The following is a 15689-nucleotide window of genomic DNA, read 5'->3' as shown; positions in this document are numbered from 1 at the left end:
TGGTGCAGCTATCATTATGAGGACTCTCCATAGACATAATGATTTTTATACTGTATGAACTACAGATTCTATCCCCTAACCCTACCCCTAAACCTAACCCTCACAAAATAAATTTCTGCATTTTTACATTTTCAAAATAAAAGTGATTTGAATTATGGGGACACTAGAAATGTCCTCGTAAACCACATTTATAGCATAATACCCTATAATTAGCAGTTGTAAACCACTTAAACCTGCCCACACACACACACACACACACACACACAGTCTACTCTACTATACTTTACTGTACTGTACTATAATATGCAACACAATAATTTAAACTATTTACTATAATTTATAAAAGCTTATTTCTTGTAATGATGTCCATTTAAAAGTAGATCTATTATGACCCAAATCTTTGCTTCTTTTACTTTATGTCGGATAATGTTATATATAAATATAGCCTGTCTGGGCAACCTGTTTGATTTTTATTCTTTATTGCATACATCTGAGGTGGATATGTTAGACTTTAGCAAAATAACACAAAGAAAATGTGTTGAATATACGTTTTTGGAAACACTTCTTTAATGCATTAATATGCTGTTTACCTGTAATTGCTCACCTGTCACACACAGGTAGACATGCATACATTAGCAGAGGTTGAGGCCTGTCAAACCGCTGCATTCATTAGCACATCGGGAGGTGTGGGCCTCTCCCACCGCTAGTCAACACATTTACTATAAACAGTTTCAGAATACATTTGTGCTAAAGGGTAAGCAACAAACAGATACCCAGTCAAACATAGACTCTCCAAAGCTAATTGTTTTGGCCGTACATGTAAAGACAAGCAGTCTGGGATGCTATGAAGGTCAGCCATTGTACCATTAGTGGCATTACAGAGGACAATAGAAATATCATTCAGCAAGAAATCAACACAAATGTATTAGTTTCATTTAGTGTCCTTCTTACAGACTCACAAGTCAATACATCAATCAGTTTCAAGGCAGTCTATTAGGCTCCATAAATAATACGAATAAAGGCAATAAACGTGTAAGAAATCATTTTTATTTGTATAGTGTTTTTCACAACAGACATCATTTCAAAGCAGCTTTACAGGAAATTATGTTATAACAGGGAAAAAAAGCTGTAATAGTTATGTGCAGTGAAACAAAAACATGTTTCCTAGCATTGCATAGAAGGGCAATGTAAGTATCTAATGAGTATTCAGAGGTATTATGTAAAGTGTGGGTCTAGCAAATATACATTTACTAACATTTGCATAGATACCAAACGTGCAAAATGTACTTTTTTATGGCATCTCAAACGTAAATAATTTAACATTTGATTAACTTTAGAAACATACAAATGTTTATGAATCCTTATTGAATCCATGAATATTTACATTTTTATTGTATTTATAAACAATGAGATTAAATAAATGTTCAATGCTATCACATGTTATTAACCCAGTTAACTGCATTTACCTTATTTAACATTATAATGATTTCATTCTGTTTTATGTGATTCCTGGTGCCCTATTAAATTATGAGGATTATATTACTTTGGCAGAGACTAAACTTTAAAATGTTAAGAATAGGTACAAATTCTGTAATCTTTTAATAATTACAAAATCATTAAATTTTTTATTTGCTTGGCGTGGGACATCATAGAAATTTTCTATATGTGATGCGGCTCCAAAAAAAAAAAAAAAAAAGACAATAAAATACACCACAAAAGCACCATAAAATGATAAATAAAAGTAATCCATTTTATTTGTGCACTATAACCAAAGTCTTTAAAGCCAAATGATAGCTTTGAGTGAAGAACAGACCCAAATTAAAGTCCTTCATTAATGATCTTCGTCTCCATCTGCCGTAGCATCCGTAGCCCTCAAATCCCGAACTCATTTAAACATTCAACATTTTTCTGCATTACGAACTAATACCACAGATTTTATGTTAGTGTTGTCAAATGCTTATTGACTCTTGCTTGTCTTGTGACCCGTTGCGACAAGCGGGTGATGTATCTTTTGAAATACTACTTCCTTCATGGAGGGGATCAGGGTAACATTTTTAGCAATTAACAACTTGAAATCCACCCTCTACCACAAGTCTATTTAATACCGTTAGAGAGCACATTAAATGCAGCACTTCTTTTCCACTGCTTTTGCCATATTTTCTTATAAATTATTGTGATCAAATAATTTACCTGATGCATTTTTTTTATATTGTTAAGAAATTATTAGGGTTAGGTTAAGTGGTAGGATTAATGGCTCAAAAATATCTATATACTGGTATATTATTACTAAAATCTTTGTCACTGTACATTTATCTGCCTGTTACATTTGTCATATTGATGAAAAGTTATTAGGTTTAGGGGTAGGTTGGGGTTAAGGCATCTAAAATATCTTTGAAAGTGTAAAAATGTAACTATATACATATATTTATAATATAAAGTATTTGTAAGTATTTTACGTTTCTAAAGCTCAAAATACGAAAAAACTTTTATTTTTTAGATGCTGTCACTACATCCATATTGCACATTACAGGGTCTATCCAAACATACAAATGTGCATGTGTAAATGTTATGCAAGAATTCATATGATAATAATGGGATCAGGCTGGTCAAAGAGACAGCCTTCTTGACACAGGCAGGTACTCTGGAGAGAAAGAAAAGAAACCTCATTCATCTCATTCACTCCAGAGGGACGAGAGATAAGAGCCTGTCTCTTTTACCCTCTCTGGTGGCAAGTGACAGTATTATTTAGATAACAAGTGATTGAAGGCATGCTCATTGGTGTGTGTGTGTGTGTGTGTGTGTGTGTGTCTGCCCCTTTAGTGGAATTTACGAATTAAAAGCTCTCTAAAGCACCCCCCCCCCCCCCCCGCATCGGTTCCCAGTCCTATTTGGTCATTAGTGCAGTTTAAATGTAAGTGTTGACTGTGGGACTGAAAAGAGGTGCGTAGAGAGATGTTTGTGAGCCACTGATGTTTGCTTTTTTACTGAGGTTCTATAACAATGTCCTTCTGCCAGTGGAGAGGATAAAGATTTTTTTTTTTTTTTAATGCAAGCTCTCCATGCTGGCTCCAGTTGTGTGGATGGCATAGGTTGTAGGGAAGTGTTATTAAAGGTGCTCTGAATGCCAAGGCTATGGGAACAGAGTGCTCCAGGCAAAGCAGTCCTGCTGTTGCTGCACATGAGGACACACCATTGGAGCCAATGGGTTAGCAGACAGCAAAAAACATAAATGCTCTCAGGTATTAACAAGCAGGCAAGAAGACCAGGGGCCCCTTGTTCATACATAACTCAAAACATCTGAGATGATGATGTATATTTGGATCAGGTCAAATTGTCAACAGTGAATCCAGAACTCAGTACATGATTGTGTATGAAGTATGGAGAACAGAATACAGAATTAAAATTATTAATAATAATAATAATAATAACAATAATAGTAGTAGTAGTAGTAGTAATAATAATAATAATAATAATAATAATAATAATACTATATTTAATATTCAGATCAGAGTGGCTGCTGTTAGATCTGTGCATGTGTGTTCCACACTATGGGAAACTCCTCCCAGGAGTGACGATCTCTGAAGCCCTATAAAATCATGCCAGTCTATTGGCAGATGGTGCTTGATGCTCCGCCCCTGATGCGTACCTCATCGCGGGCATATAAACTGGAGCACAGCGCCAGTTCATCAGAATGTTTTACTTCAGGGTAGCGATAACATCTCTCCTGATCTGGATGCCCGAAAATCTGCGTGTTCATAATTGAATCTGCAAACCTGAACAGATGGTGGACTTTCTTCTACCTACCTGTGCTCTGATGAACAGCGTGTCCTTTTACACTTTTGCATTTGAAAGGCTATTGTATTTTATTTTTGTGTGTTGATTTAAGTGAAAGAACATAAAAGAGCTGTTTGTTAAATGATGTCTTTTTAAAGATTAAAATTATAATTCCTTACATTACATAGCGTTTTTCTAGGCACTCAAAGTGCTTTACCTCATAGTGGAAGAATCTCCTCAACCATCCACCAGAATGCAGCATCCAACTGTATGATGCGACGGCAGCCATAGTGCACCAGAACACCCACCAAACACCAGTTATTGGTGAAGTGGAGAGTACAGTGATGTAGCCAGTTTATTTGGAAAGCGGATTATTAAGAAGCCATGATGGAAAGAGCCATTGGGCAAATTTTGCCAGGACACTGGGGTTAAACCCCTACTCTTTACAAGAAGTTCCCTTGGATTTTTAATGACCACAGAGTGTCAGTACCTCTGTTTAACATACCAAAGACAGTGCCTTTTTACAGTATAGCATTCCCATCTCTATACTGGGGCATTAGCACCCACACAGAATGAATGTTGAGCACCCCCTGCAGGCCTACCTAAAGGGCACCTTACAAGCGATATCCTCTGTCTGCCAGGCACAAGTGCTGCTTTGTATGCCTGGGCCAAGCTCATGCAGAAGCAGCGCTCAGTGATTGCGCTCACTGTGAACATATGAAACTCAAGATGCTTTGTTCTCGGCTCACCTTCTCTCTGAAGGAAGACGCCAATACCCCTCTCTCCAGCTAAAGATCCGCTTGAGGGAGACACACAAGCCCGTAATATAAATTGTGGAGAGATTGAGGAGGATCTGTCACAGTCGTAAGCCTTGCGTGACTTCCCTCCTCCATTTCAAGCGTTTTCTCCAGTTACGCCTGTGACGATCTGAGCCCCACAATCGGCACGCATAGTGTGATCACGTTTGGTGGTTATGATAAAGACGGTGACCGCTATATCGATGACAGCTTCTGAAGGCGAGACCTGGTCTTACGCAGCCAATAATCTTGGTGGTATTTCCTATGAGGAAAACCATGCAAAAGCAGCCTCTCACACTGAGCTGATACAGGTTCCCACTCAGGCAGTCCAGCTCGTATGGCCCACTCTGAGTGTGGTTGAGTGTTCTTAAATAAAAGTGTTCTCCAACACACTCCACTGTAATTCATTAATGACACTTGTATCCAGTTATGTGGTTTATGCTTTTGATAATATACCATAATTAGCACTTTATTTATTTAATTAAAAATATATACATTTTACAGATTAAAGTCTGGGACAAGATCTTGTACACTGATCACTGATTTATCTGGATTTCATTGTTGATGATTTAGTCCGATCCTGGATTGTTCTGTTCTTGAAAGAAGAGTTGATTCGTAAACTCATACCTGCTCAGGTGCAGGCTTTTTAACGTAAACAGGATTATATTGCGGCTTTTAAGCTGAGCTGACACTGGAAGACTATCACTGTAATGACGCAGATGCAGAAGACTGATTCATGAGCAGAGGTTTATTTAAACATTTAGTGGAATCCAAAAAATCATGTAATCCAATAACAGTATGAAAGTCAAACACCAGTGAAGTAGTCCAATCAGGCAGACAATCCAAAATTGCAAACAATAAATACAAAAACCAAAAGGGAAAGCATAAAGTCCAGAACCAGAGTATACAGACATTAGGATGCTGAGAATTGCAGAGAAACACTTAGCAAGAAACAAACAAGCCAGGGAACATATACCCACAAGGTTAACAAGACACAGGTGAAAGCCATGAGTCCATGATTGCTCAAAACTCAGGGTAGGAGGACCTCCTGTGGCGAGGAGGAGAATTAGCAGTATGAGTTGTTATATGGCCGCCTCCTGGCACCAATTTCCGAGGCCTCCCTCTTTGTCTAGCAGCTGGGTGATCTAGATTATCTCTATGAAAGTCCAAGATTAGTGAGGGATCAAGGATATTTTCCGCTGGTACCTATGACCTCTCTTTCAGTCCATACCGCTCCCAGTCCACCAGATACTGCATCCTTCCTCCTCTGTATCTAGAGTCCATTATCTCCTTTTACAGAGTATGCAGGACTGCCATCAATGTCCAATGTTGGTGGAGGTAGAAAAGATAGGAACACTGAGGGTGAGTTGGCTAATCCATACGGCATCACCGTATATTCATAGTACCCCGAGTTAGTTATGAAGACGGTTTTCCATTTGTCACCCTCGCGGATTCTTATTAAATTATAGGCACAATAGAAGTCAAGTTTACTGAAAACTTTAGCTTCTCTGAGTTGTTCCAACACTGTCGGTATTAATGGCAATGGGTATCTGTACTTTATGGTGATGTTGTTTAAGCCCCTGTATTCAATGCAATGTCTCAGGCCCCCATCTTTCTTTTCTACAAAGAAGAACCCCGCTGCAGCAGGGGAAGTGTATGGTCAAATAAAGCCCAAGCCAAATGCTTCAGTAATGTATTAAGTATAAGAATACACAACATATACAGCAATTCAAAAGATATAGCAACAAGGATAACAATTTGCCAGTGGGACAAATAACATTACATAATGTGAATGGATTGTCCAGATTTTTAATTCAGGAGTGAAATAAAGGATAACAGGCTCATTATTGCCAACAGCTCTGTTGTATTTTGCTAGGTATTCCAATCAATTACTTCTAATAATCCCAGATACAGACTGTAACGTGGTTCAAGGATGGGAAAGGAGGAGGTGGGAACTGGCTGAGCAGTCAACTTAAACTTTTAATGACACAAATTAACTTAAACAAAACATAGAGTGCTTTGTAGAAAAACCCACAGACACACACATACACAGCTTGTGTGTGTCTCTCTCTCTCTCTCGAAATGGCATCTCTGGCTCCCCTTTATCCCTCTCCAGCTGATTGGCCAACTCAGTGCCAGGCACGCAGCCTCATGGCCCAGCCATGCCCTCCTCCTCGTCACACTCCTCCACCACCCGATTCAGGCCGGGGTGCCATCCAGACTGGCTTATTCCACCCCCCCACCCCATCTCTGGAAGGGACACGCTGCCCTTCCGGACATTCCGCCACCCGATGTGGTTCTCCCCGCCTCCTGAGAATCTGAGAGAGACGAGGGTAGAGAGAGGGGAGAGACAGAGAGAGAGGAGAGAGAGAGTGAGAAAAACTGGCTCACCGATCCCCGAACATGCTGTCGACTGGTCCTCAGCCAGCTGTGCAGTGGTCCTTCACGATGCCGGGCAATGGCACTGGACCTTGCCTCCTGGCAGACGTCAATGGCGCCTCCGCATTTTGGCGGATGGCAGCTGCTCCTTCGTCTCCTAGCGGATGGCAGCGGGCTTCTCCGCCTTCTGGCGAACCGCTCCAGTACCACCGGACCATACCTCCTTGGCGTCGCGACCCTCCATCAGCGGTTGGGGCTCTCCAACAGCGCATCCCTCCTCCCTTCCGGGTTTCGGCACCAATGTAACGCGGTTCAAGGATGGGAAAGGAGGAGGCGGGAACTGGCTGAGCAGTCAACTTAAACTTTTAATGACACAAATTAACTTAAAACATAAAGAGTGCTTTACAGCAAAACCCACAGACACGCACACACAGCTCGTGCGTCTCTCTCTCTCGAGCTGCCGTCTCCGGCTCCCCTTTATCCCTCTCCCACTGATTGGCCAACTCAGCACCAGGCACGCACACTCACGGCCCAGCCACGCCCTCCTCCTCGTCACACAGACAAGTAACTTCTCCATTTCAATGTTGTCTTCTGATATTTCCTACTGTTACAATTATTTGTGAATTTAAAATGCCATTAATCTGGCCAATTTCAATAATTTTTGCTCATTAAAAATTATAGGCCTACCTTCAATTTCAAACCATTCCTAATTCAAATGCTACTTTACAAACTCACATTAAACTGCATTTAAATTATTTACAGACATTCTGTTTATTTAAAATAGATACATTTCATTCTAATTCCAAAAAGTGAAATTAATATTAGCCTAAAGCATATATAGAACATCAGTCATAACACAGATTACTTTAAAGCCAAAATAACAAATGTTAATGTAGCATCAAATTCAGTGTTAACAGGCATCTTTCCCACACTGACTTTCAAATGAGCTCTTGACATCACTGAGTAGGAAGTCAATTTGATAAATTGCATCCTGTTCAAGTAAAACTCCCAAACAAGTATCCATCTCCCTTTTACAATGAATAAACACTGATTGGAGGATGCAAATATGATGATGAATAAAAAGTAGGCAAGGAAATATTAAGGATGTTGAAGGTTTTTTTTTTTTTTTTTGTAGCCAAGAGGGAGAAAGCAAGGATGTAATTAAAATGCATTGTAAGCCCTGTAGTGACATTTCTTAATCTTAGTTGCATGGAGGTAAAGAAAGCATATTTATTGTGGAGAGTGAGCAGGCGCTGAGTGACGTGACACAAGACGTAGCGTAATTAACTGCTGGAAACATACACACAGCAGTAATAACGCCCCTTATTATTATCATTAATCATTTTTTCCAAAGACAGACATGGAGCCTTTTTTCTTGTTTTTTAATGCTGTCCTCACTGTGGCAGATGACCCTGAGTGTCTGCCTGGCTCCAGATTCCCATGGTGTGCTAATATTCAGTCGACCATCCCACGCAGGCCAACCATGGATAGGAAGAGTGATGGTTAATTATATCTACCCCTTTCTCCCCTCTCTTCCTGTGGTGCTGAAACACGTGGAGTCAGGCTTAGAATGCAGCACTCCAAACTTTGAATAAACTTACAGTAGTCATCTGTGTTTAATGATTTTTTAGCTAATTTGATGGTGTTTGCCTTGACTTGCAGAAAGTAATAAGTTATCTGATCATCAGCTGCCCACTAAACATAAGAAGTAGAGACACAGATGGAACTACTGTAAGCACCTCATCATCCAATGTGACTCTCTTTCCCTTTTCAGTTGAGTATTACAGCACATTTTGCAAATGTGCACACTTTTCTGGAACCAAAAGGATCATCAAAAACTAGATGATTAACGTTCCTGGGACAAGGCACATTAAGAGCCACAGCTCTCTCCTCCTCTGCAGAGTCAAAATGGATTCTCAGGAGAGGCTGTCTCCAGCTTTGGGCAGATTGGTTTGGCTGCCACATTAGAGGCTAGAAGGAAGGGGGAGAGGGTGGTGCTGGAGGAAGGGACTGAGGGGCAAAATTTAGTTAGAGTCTGAAAGGGGGTTGCAAGGAGAAAGGAAATGAAGCAGAGAAGTTTAAACTGATAAATGAAAGGGTAGACTCTCAGCCATGCTGTGTTGGGGCTTGAGTTTCATGTTTAACCATGCTTAGTCAAAATGAACTAAATGAAAGGAACTGCTTTTAATTGCTTGATGTCAATAAATCTTTTTAAGGTGTTATATGTTAATGTGATGTGTTCAAATCCTAAATGTGAACCACCATACCGCATTGTTGGTATACAGCATGTGTGTGTTTGTGTGTGTGTGTGTGTGTGTGAGCGTGCATGCGTGCATGTGTGTGTGTACTTACTTAGCTATAGTCTGTGGTCAAAATTGCACCCAAAAGTGAACTAAATAGACAAAACCTCCCTTTAGGAGCATTTTGGGATGTCCTCATTTGGTAAAACAATCCATATATAAATTAAATAATGATTTTTAAAATTGTAATAATAATAATAATAATAATAAAAGTAATAATAATGATAATTAGGGTATGGGTTAGGGTTAATGTATAGGAATTATGGTGAGCAATCAAAGTCTTTGGTATGTCCCCATTTAGATAGCTGGGCAAATGTGTGTGTGTGTGTGTGTGTGTTGTGTGTTTGTGTGTGTGTGTGTGTGTGTGTGTGTGTGTGTGTGTGGGTGTGTGTGTGTGTCTTTAGATGCCAGTTAGTCATGATAGTCTAGAGCTTATGAGCAGTGTGAGGGTACAATTTCAAGAGATGGTCACATGCTGCAAAAGGAGCCGCCAACTTAAGTGTCATCAACAGCATTGTATAAAAATAAAATATAAAAAATCCTATGATAAAATTCAAACAAGAATTACATAACAAGAAATAAACATTAATCATTCAAAATACAACTGGATGTCCCCCTAGATATCTGTTTATTGTTAATTGTGAATAAAAGATCTTAACTGATTTCAGTCCACAAATTGAAATGTCATGAAAAAGCAATTCACCTAAGTAACGGCTTCTTTCTAAACACTTTCCTACATTTTTTTAATGGTCTGGCCTTGTATAAATAAACAACATACAGTAATAGACATATGTACAGCAATGTGAACACTCACATATCAAGCACAACTAATCAATATACAATCTTCAATGTTGATGATGCTGTGGTGGTCCGCTCCTGTATACCTTATATCAACAGAAAGGGTCCCTCCATTAAAATTATTTTTACTTTTTGCAGGAAAATGTCGGATAGGGCACTAAATAATTAAAGGGACCCTTTTTGACTGCATCAACCATGGCACTGCTGGTAAGCTCTACAATACATTGTGCAATCCATTTATCAGTCACGTTTAGGTTAACATTTAATTTGCTTTATGGTCCTTTTGCATGGCCTGGAAATCCTGAGGTCTTTTTTTGTTTTGTTTTGTTTTGTTTTGTTGTATTAACTTTACTGTTAATTTCAGATTGAAAATGTAGTGAACAACAGTTGTATGGCACTCACAAAGACTCAGTGCACCCAAATGTCTTGGTTGCATTTTATTTTGATTTTGTTACACCATGTGTTACCCCATTCCACATTGTAAAATATTGTTGGTTTCCTTTCATTTTCTGTGACACCAGAAAATGCATTTGATTTTTAGTTAAACATCATGAGGACTGACAAATAGCATGAAATTAAAGATTTGTGTGAAGTGATTTCTTTAGCAGTTGTCTAGAGGCAGACCCAGTAAGAAAACAGATCAAGGTTAAGATTAATTGATGCAAAGGCACTTTCTCTTGCTATGTGTTATGTGATCCTGCACTCAGGTGAGAGAGAAAGCCCATCTTTATTAAAGTGAGGCCTACATGACAAAATACATTTATGGGTCTCAGTTAAGCTACCTTCAGGAAAGAGTCAATGTGCTAACGCTGTCCAAGTCCGAGTTTATGTGCTATTGAATTTCCCTCGATTATTGCATTACCATGGCTCAAATCAATTGATAAACTCCCATTCAATGTGGTGGAGTATTTAATTGAGTCAGAGTCAATTGCATTTGAGCATGCCTGCAGACGTGCTGACAGAAGTAAACACTTTAGCAGGATACTGTCTAAGCAGTGTCTGAGTGATTGAACTCTGCTGTATCAGAAAGTAGTGGGCTCTCACACACATTCCTACAGTCACTCAAATGAAATCATGAAAATGCAATATAGTGGTGCTTTAAAACTAACATGTAATTGGAGGTTTTGCAGTAACTTAAAAAGTTTAAGATATTTGCATTATCATTGGAATTCAGAATGATCAGAAATGTATTCAGTATAAATCAATGCAAAGAAAAACAATAAGAGAGTCTTTGACCATTGCTGTGAATACATGTGAAGTTTATTGATATGTTGTTGTCTTTTTTGTAATTTGTTTGCACTGAGCGGACAATAATTAGTTTTTTAGTTGAAATAAATTGCTACAGGAACCCTATCCTCTCTCCCCTACAGACATAGCTCCAACATTAACCTGCACCGCAAACTACTGACCAAAGAGCTGGATGACATTGTCCTGGACCCCCAGCTTACGACCCTGCCTAAGGATCTCCGTGCTGAGTTCCTGTCAAAGATCTATGCTGGCCACCATGTGGGACCGGAAGGGGTGGGGAGTGCTGGCAGTGGACTGCCACGAAGTCTAGGCCATAAGGAGATGGGATCTCCAGCCGCTACTGAATATTCACACAGCAATGGCTATTACTGTGGCCCCAATGATTACATGGTGTTGGACCTGAGCACCGCCTCCAGCGTACAATCAAGTGGCAGCATGCAATCCTCGCAGGAGTCTGATGAAGGCAGCGATGAGGGCATCCTGCTGGATGACCTGGAGGGTGCGAGTGACACTGAGGACTGCACCCCTAGTATTAGGGCTCACAGTCTGGCAGGGGAAGGAAAGGATGGAGAAGAGGCAAGGAAGGATGGAAGAAAAGGAGGCAAAGAGGAAGGGCTTTTGCTCTGGGACCCCTCCTTCTCACCATCCGTCTTGGCATCCAGTGGAGGTAATGGGGCAGGAGGCATCCTTTGCACCATCTGCCACAAAATGTACAGTAACAAAGGGACCCTTCGGGTGCACTACAAGACTGTCCACCTGCGTGAAATGCACAAGTGCAAAGTGCCTGGCTGTAACATGATGTTTTCTTCTGTGAGAAGCAGAAACAGGCACAGCCAGAACCCCAACCTACACAAAAATGCCCCTATACAACAATGATTGATTAGACCACACATCCCTCCCTACCCCACAGCCAGAAAGCTTCTTATACTCCACATGACACCCTCCTCTCCATTCCCCAGCAGCAACCCCATAATGCCATAAACAACGGCATTGATTTGCTGAAAATGTTGGTTACAATGTACAATTAAGTTGTATTTGTAAACATTAGTTAACTACATTAGTTAAAATGAACTAAAAATGAACAATACTTTTACAGCATTAAAGTAATCTTTGTTGATGTTAATTTTAATAAATACTAATACATTTTTTACCCTAGAACGCATATGTAACTTCACCCCCCTTAAATGCAAATCTAGATGTTTATTCTTTATAAAACTACTTTTTTTGGGAAAAGTAACTCTAATGATAATTGTATTAGTAATTAAAAATTTTAAATAGATGATATATCTTTTATTAAATTCTGAAGAGTTTCAGAGAAGTTTTAGGTGACAGTGTAAAAACCTTGTGTAACAGAAATATGAGCAATGAGCGTTAAAATATGAAATGTCTCAACAGCTCTACCCACACAAACACATACATATAAATAGACTAGGATAAAATGTTTTTTTTTTTTTTTTGTTTGTTTTTTTTTTTACAAAAGAATTAGTTTTAACTTATAAAATGACAATCTTACGTTCTCTAAATTGCTGTATAACACAGTTTTCTATATTACTCTATGTAGCTATATTAGTTGTTGGGAGTGGTCAGGCATACTAAAAAAAAGAAAAGTTGCAGGTTTGAATACACTAAAAAGTGGTCCAGGAGCTCTGACCATTGTGCCCTTGCTGTGAACGAGTCATCTAACATCAGGTTACAGTACATGAGGACTGTCCCTGTAATAGCTATAATGCCAAGCACTTTGGACATAGGCATAGGCTGAATGACAACTTTCTATACTTGCATACAACACATCAATTTGAAGTTGAACAGGGTATTTAACATATATTTCATTACATAACAAATGGAAACTAATAAAAGGTCCCTATTTTAAGAGCGCTAGCACTAAGCGCAGCACTATGCCATATGTCATAAGCATAAAGTAAATGGGCATGGCCATATATTTTCGTGCAAGCATGCGCTAAGTATAGGCGCAAGTGGGTTTGGTGAAATCGTGCGCTCAACGCGCTAATGGGCTGGGTCAAGTGCAAATTAATTCTGAGGTTCTTCTGCGGTTATTGCACCATCTGTGTCCTATTATATAGTCCATTCTCTATCAAGCACCAGTGATATAAACAAAGACAGCACATTCATAAGAAGTTGGTAGTATAAATGGACTATATGAAATGAATTAGAAGAATAGAAATATGGACACGCTACTTTTATATGCTTATATATAAAGGTTATGGTTTATTTTTCAATTATTATTTTTATGTTTATATTTACAATTGTATTTATTATCAAATTTATATTGACATTTTTCCACCTGTTGTTGTAGATTTTTAAGTCACTGCAAAAGGGGGCCGGTGGAAGAATTTGGAGAGAGTAAAATGTTTGTGTTTAGTATGATATTTTTTTCGTGTTTCAATAAATACATTTAATTCAAAATCGACCTGTAGAAGTGAAGTGCATGCCGATACAATCACTGTTAATACTAGCCATGATTTGTGTGTCAGTAGATGAAAATGATTAATAATACTTACACTCTCTATAATTTAATGGAGTGCACATCCAAACTCTGATGAGAATCACATTTGCCATGCTTATTAAAGGAGTGTGTTACTGTCATAGAAATAGGCTTGACATTCAACAAGGACGCAGTTAATGCACACAAGAACTTTCACTGCATACAGTCCATTTACACTACTAACTTCTTATGAATGTGCTGTCTTTGTTTATATCACTGGTGCTTGATAGAGAATGGACTATATAATAAGGTGCAGATGGTGCAATAACCCGAGAAGAACCTCAGAATTAATTTGCACTTGATCCATACCATTAGCACATTTGCCAAACCCACTTGTCCCTAGACTTAGGGCATGCTTGCAAAAAAGTACCAAACCTTCATGGCCATGCCCACTGACTTTGCACATATGGCATGCTGCTGTGTTTAGTGATAGTGCTCTTAAAATAGGGCCTGAAACGTCTAAGCACAATGATCTATTTCTCCGGAAAATAGCAAATTGCGCTTTGCATCACTTTATTAACATACAATACACCCACAGATAGCGCTAACACTCCCACCCATGCCCACTTCCGCTTTGCACTGGCATGAAAATTGCGCTTAGAATTAGCGGTCTCACGAAAATTGGATAAGATATAGCGCACGGTGGTTTTGCGTAGCGCTGTGCTTTGCACACTCACGAAAATAGAGCCCAGTGTATTACAAAATAAAAACAGTATTAAATGCATTGAATACCATAGGAAACATTGCATTCTGGGGTAGTGATGCAATTCTCTTATAATAATAAAAAAGAACATTTCAACTAAATTAAAGAAATAATTTCACATGATAGAAGACACCTTAAATGAAGAATACCTGGAGTGGCAGATCAAAAGACCACTTGATGTAAAAAATGTATGTCTTAAAAACTAGACGCTAGGTCATTTTAAACCCACATATGCGTTCTAGTGTTAAAACAAAAAAAACGTTGTTTATGTAAACATTAGTTAATCCATCATGAACTAAGATGAGTTAACGATGAACAATTGTATTTTCATAAATTAACATTAACCAAGATTAATAAATGCTGTAAAAATATTGTTCATTGTTAATTCATGATACCTAATGCATTTGCTAATGTTAACAAATACAACCTTATTGTAATGTGTTATCAAAATATATTTTAAAGGTAAGAAAAGTTAAAGCAGCATTGTGCCCCTTTGACATTTCCGTTTTTGGAAGCATAGGACTGAACATTAGAAAGCATAGAGCCCTCCATCCCTGACCCAAACTCCTGCTCAATCTCTTAGTTCTGACTGTTGCCTGCAGTAATGATTATAATTGTGTAATGATAGCTTTCAAAGAATCCCATACAAGAGCATGAATGTCTTAAATATGTAAATAATAATGTCCCAAGGAGCTTTGGTGTAAAACAGTTGTATTGATGGTTGTTCTCTCTCTCTCTCTCTCTCTCTCTCTCTCTCTCTCTCTCTCTCTCTCTCTCTCATTTGTTTATTTTTTCTTCTGTTTTTTGTGTTGAGGTGGGGTGGGTGTTCTTATGTTATAGTCGGTAATACATTCTCTTAAGGTAAGCAAGATGAAGTAGCATCTACCTAGCTTGGTTCATTTATGTTGGCTCTAAAATGTTTTACTTTTAAACAAAAAAAGAAAATCATGTGACTTGTGACTTGTTTTATCTACCTGTTAGATATACAGATGGAGCTGGCATGCTTTTAGCTCTAACAATGTAACTTTTTCTTTTATTTTTCTCATGTTTATAGCTTTAGTAAAAAAAAAAAAAAAAAAAGAAAAAAAGAAAAAAATAGAATAAAAAAATCAGTTTTGCACTTTTTGCAACTATACAAGTGGGACATGTAATATTATTACAAGGATAACACTTTACAGTGATGGTGG

General features: G+C 38.5%; 1 protein-coding gene across 1 annotated transcript in view; it reads left to right on the top strand.

Moving 5' to 3' along the window:
- Window positions 1-13283, top strand: part of bnc2 (basonuclin 2) — a 129788-nt gene extending 116505 nt beyond the window's left edge. Inside the window, 2 exon segments of the mRNA XM_051705010.1 lie at window positions 11419-12146; window positions 12149-13283. Coding sequence (XP_051560970.1) covers window positions 11419-12146; window positions 12149-12180 — 760 coding nt within the window. The 3' untranslated portion in view covers window positions 12181-13283.
- The last annotated feature ends 2406 nt before the right edge of the window (window positions 13284-15689 follow it).

The sequence above is a fragment of the Myxocyprinus asiaticus genome, chromosome 8, assembly GCF_019703515.2.
Source record: "Myxocyprinus asiaticus isolate MX2 ecotype Aquarium Trade chromosome 8, UBuf_Myxa_2, whole genome shotgun sequence".
NCBI lineage: Eukaryota > Metazoa > Chordata > Actinopteri > Cypriniformes > Catostomidae > Myxocyprinus > Myxocyprinus asiaticus.
Note: the sequence above shows the minus strand (reverse complement) of the source record. Positions and strands in the feature narration are given on the sequence as shown.